This window comes from Echinops telfairi, unplaced genomic scaffold (assembly GCF_000313985.2).
Source record: "Echinops telfairi isolate 266 unplaced genomic scaffold, ASM31398v2 ScPeMD7_7404;HRSCAF=8442, whole genome shotgun sequence".
Classification (NCBI taxonomy): domain Eukaryota; kingdom Metazoa; phylum Chordata; class Mammalia; order Afrosoricida; family Tenrecidae; genus Echinops; species Echinops telfairi.
Window position 1 is genome coordinate 2,619,704 of NW_022111304.1, and position 4,895 is coordinate 2,624,598.

Below are 4,895 nucleotides of genomic sequence, written 5' to 3' on the forward strand. Positions count from 1 at the left end.
GGGCAGCATGGAGGGAGTGGGGGAAATGAGGAGCTGATGCCAGGGGCTTAAGTGGAGAGCAAATGGTTTGGGAATGATGAGGGTAATGAATGTACAAATGTGCTTTACAAAATTGATGTATGTATGGATTATGATGAGTTGTATGAGCACCCAATAAAATTATTTTTTTAAAAAATAGGAGTCTAAGGAAAAGTAGTCACTGAGACTTGAATCGTTTTTATTTCCCCCGTAAGTAGAACTTGCTTTTACGTTTTTAGTAGGCAAGTGACTATTTCTTAGGACATAGTACTTCCTTAATTTGGGGCTTACTACTACTTTGTTGTAAAAGAATCTCTGTAATTTTAGGAAATTCATCACAGTGATGGAGGCCACATCAAGACGTGTGCTTAGTTCTTAGCCTCACTCTGACGGAAGTTTATAGGAGCACTATTCTTAGTTCCCACACTCCCAGTTTTTTCTGTTTGTTCACTCCTAGCATGGTCCACACAGATTTCCTGATGGGATGACTTGAAATCCTGTCCCCAGGTACCCACTGGTTCAGAGGTTGTTGATGGGATTTAGTTTCTGAGAGCTCATGGCTCTCTGAACCTAGTCAAAAACATGAAAAAAGCACAGGTGCGGTTTTTGGGACAGGGAGAGCATGCCATGGACAGGAACGAGTGAAACCTACCCAGATTTGACCATCAGATGACATAATTCAGCTTTGCAAAATGACTGCCTTGTTCTAATGCTGCCTATGTAAGGCAAGACAGAATTTGTACTGGTGTGAATGCTTATTTAATTGTTTTAAACTCCAAGTAAGATTAACTTCTCACCTATTTGAATTAAGTGGTATTTCTTAATCTGCAAGGTTTAAAGATCCTGCCCTTTTTCTCCACCTGTGAAGTTAGATAAATAACATCCCTTGCTTTTTCCACCTTCACGAGGGGATGAGATTTGCATTGTCACAATACTGCCCTAGCCCTTCCCTAACTAGAAATGGCTGGAAAATCTGCCACAAGTACAGGAGGAAGAAGTGTAGGGAAACGTCTGTATATGAGCATTGCGCGTCATGTCTTCTCTAGGTCTCCCACTGGCTCCCTCCCTCTCGTCATGCATCTTGCTAATGGACAGACCATGCCTGTGCTGCCAGGGCCTCCGGTACAGATGCCTTCTGTTATATCGGTGAGCTCTGCAGTTGGTGTAGCCAACCCTACCAACACACTACTCCCTCCCTCCCACCTGAATGTGCATAAACACACATGCACCCCCGGGAAATGTGGGCTCTGGTCTGTATTAGTTGAGCGTGGCAGCCCGCCCAAACGCTTCACTAAACCCTGCCACTCTAGCATCATGGAACAATAGACAAAGACCCATCTGGACAACTGGCCCTTGGTCTAGGAATTAGTCTTGCAGGCCCACTTATGGGTTCGTTTCACTTGGCACTTAGCACCTCCCAAATTTCTTATCACTTTCCTCAAGCTGCAGCCTCAGTCTGTCACACTACTGAAGGATTAGCTTCTCTGCCTGGTAGTGCTCCGGGGGGAAGGGCCTTTCCCAGGCTGTCCCTGTATAGCCTATGGGTAGGTTGCATTGAGCAAACTCTCACATGCCAGTCTCTAAAGCACTTCATTTTGGAAAGTTACCTCTCTACCCAAAGTATTATACCCCACCCTGGGTTTTCTTCTTTCTCTTGATCCAGCTGGCCAGACCTGTGTCCATGGTACCCAACATTCCTGGTATCCCTGGCCCACCAGTTAATAGCGGTGGTTCTGTCTCTCCCTCTGGCCACCCTATGCCATCAGAAGCCAAGATGGTAAGTATATCCCAGCCTCGAGCACTTCTGGCCCTCCTGAAAGGAAAAAACCCACAGCCTCAGCTTTTCAAATGAGCAGTACAAAGCAACCTTTTGGGGTATACAAAGCTAAACTAAGGACACTTTGCCAGGGGTTCTGGAGAAAGAAAAGACCCTGATTCATGGCTCCCATCTTTTCTCCTCCACTTTTAAAGTCTGGTTCGTAGATATGGCAGTGAAAAGAGGCAGCACAGATTGTTTGGATTGGAGTACTTGCCGTTTTAGTTCCAGGGTGACAGATGGAGGGTGGGTGGGCAGGCAGGGGAGCTGGCCAAGAGGCAAATAGCTGTGTAACCAGCACTTGGCCAGGTTCCAGGAGAGAGCTTTCATCTGGACTTTACACCAACCCCCACCCCACCCCACCCCCTCCAACTGTGCCCAGGATGGTAGCCAGCGAACAGAGTAGACATTTTAGAGCCAGGTGCTCATTCTCTTTCCCTGTCATTTTCTTTTAAGGGATAATTGATGTGGAAATGTTTGCTATCTGTAAGGTCACTGGTAAAATCTAGGCCCACTCTTGTCGTCCCTGGGCGAATCTGATTCTTAACATGCTTTTCCCTCTTTTTCCCTTTTCTTCCCACAGAGACTAAAAGCCACTCTAACCCATCAGGTCTCTTCAGTCAACGGTGGCTGTGGAGTGGTGGTGGGCACTGCCAGCACCATGGTGACGGCCCGTCCAGAGCAAAGCCAGATCCTCATCCAACACCCTGATGCCCCATCCCCAGCCCAGCCACAGGTCAGTTGGACCCTTAGAAGCCAGCTGCGTCACCCTTGCTCTTAGTGTCATACCTGCTTTTCACGCAGTAGAAAAATTAGGGAAGAACCGATTTCAGCTTTGGGGATCTTCCTGCCACTTCGGCCCTTCTTGACATTCTCTATCTGCTTGTCCATTGTGTGCAAGCAGACTCGGTAATGGAGGACCAACGTGGAGGTCGTCTCAGTGTAGCAAATTGCTTTGGACACTAAATAGGCCTCAATTTCAGATTGTCTGCAGTGGACAGGTGACAACAACCTGCGATGGGTCGCTGGAGTTACATACGTCCTTTGCCCAGCCCCTCTTGTGCCGATGTCATCACCTGCTTCATCAGTTCCCACCACATGTCCAAACCTTGAGTGGCCGTATGTTACCTTAAAACTTAGCCCACATCACCCGAAGCCTACATCTGAGGGGTTTTGTCGGATGCCAAGCCTGCCACCCTTGTAACGCTCCCTCCCTGCCTGTCAGTCCCTGCAAACAGTGCAGCAGTCGCCCTTCCCGCCCCCAGCGGTGCTGCTTCCCTCCTGGAGGAAATGGGCTGGCTTCCTTCTTAGTTGCCACCGATTCCTTTCTTTCTCATTTTTCTTTTCTTTTTTTTTTTGGTTAGCAAGCTCTTGCACCTTCATTAACTGTATGAATTGCCTAGTAGCCTATGAAAGACTAGGAGCCAAGCTTTTCCTGTTCCCTTTTTTTTAATCATTTTATTGGGGGCTTGTAGAATTCTTATCACAATCCATCCATCCTTCCATGTGTCAAGCACATTTGTACATTTGTTGCCCTCATCATTTTCCTTTCCCCTTTTAAAAGCTCTAATCTTTACCTGTTTTTTTCTGAGAAAAAGGAAAGCTCGCATTCTCAAGAGAATTATAATAAATTTCTCAGAGAAATGTAGTGCCTTCAGTACAGTGGAAACCAATGGCTCAAGGCCCCTACCTCAGTATTCTGAGTTTAAATTTTCCTCTCCTATGTTGTTTGCTTTTTTAAAAGAGGAGACAGCAGTAGTCTGCGTAGATAAAGTCCTCTCTTGTTTATGTTACTGAAGAGCAACAGTCATATAGCTCATGTGCCTCTGTGCCAGTCCTAGAGAATACGATTCGAAGGAGCGGAGTACGTGACTCTCTTTCACAAGTGGCTTAGGTTGTTCTCATGCAACTGGTGTAAGCTCTGGGGACTACTGCTGAGCCGTGGTGGCTTCGTGGGTTATGAATTGAGCTGCTAACCACAAGGTCAGCGGTTTGAACTCACTAGTTGCTCTGCAGGAGAAAGACAAGGTTCTGCTCCCGTAAAGATATAAAGTCTAGGAAACCAAAGGGGCAGTTCTACTCTGTCCCCCAGGGCCGCTTTGAGGTGGAATGCCCTCGGGCAGTGAGCCGTGGCTTCATAGACACACCCCTCGTAGCAACAGCCCAGAAACATGCATCCGGGGCTTTCTTTTACATTAGTTTTCTACAGTTAGTTGGCCTTTCTACATTTTGTTTCATTTTTGTCTGCTGTTGTCAATTTGGCTTGTCTTCCTTGAACACATGCCAGTTAACAGAAAGGAAAGATGAGTCAAAGGTGCCTTAATGGCAAAGGACATCAGCCGAAGTGTAAAAATAAAAGAGGAGGATTTGCTAGGAATGTTAATAATTATGATAAATGAAAATACATTAGCCCATGTCTCCCCGTAGTATCCTGTATCTGCTGATAGTGAGGTAAATAAAAACCTTTTTCTCCTTTTCTGACATGTGTTCTAGCATGCATTTGTTTATTTAGCTTGCTTGTCTAAATCATTGATCCTCAGACTTTTTTTGCAAGGTGTCCCTAAAAGTTCCCCTGATACTGATTTCTCTGCCTACAAGACTCTCTGTTGCTAAGAAACAAAGAGATCCTAGTTTCATTTTGCCTGTCTGAACAAGGGGGTACCCTCCAAAAATGGGCCTCTACCCCACCCCCAAGCTTTGTAGTTTTGGATAGAACAACCTTATTATCTTCAAAGTACCCTCCATGACAATACATCTGTCAAATCTGAGATTCCATTCGTGGGAACCTTTTTCAAACTCATCTGTTTGGATGGCACCTCCCTCGTTTTTCACTTTACTCTTCTCTGTTGTCAAACGCTGCCCTTCCATGCCCCTGTTCATTCACGGAAACAAAACGTTTCAGAGAGTGAGGTCAGGCCAGTAAGGTCGGTGGGACAAGAGAGGCATGCTGTTTTTTGCCTAAAACTGGTGCGCTGAGATGGCTACGTGAACAGATGCATTGTCGTGGTAGCAAAACCAGCTCCCCATCTGCTACAAATCAGGCCTTTTTTGTTGCACACTG

At 46.1% G+C, this 4,895-nt stretch overlaps 1 protein-coding gene across 4 annotated transcripts in view; it reads left to right on the forward strand.

Moving 5' to 3' along the window:
* LOC101660530 (cyclic AMP-dependent transcription factor ATF-7) overlaps positions 1–4,895 on the forward strand; it is a 92,742-nt gene that overhangs the window by 77,436 nt on the left and 10,411 nt on the right. For all 4 annotated transcript variants that reach the window (XM_004716873.2, XM_045296329.1, XM_045296328.1 and 1 more), the window contains 3 exons: positions 1,065–1,164; positions 1,682–1,795; positions 2,418–2,570. In XM_004716873.2, the coding sequence (XP_004716930.1) occupies positions 1,065–1,164; positions 1,682–1,795; positions 2,418–2,570 (367 nt within the window). The remainder of the gene's footprint in view (positions 1–1,064; positions 1,165–1,681; positions 1,796–2,417; positions 2,571–4,895) is intronic.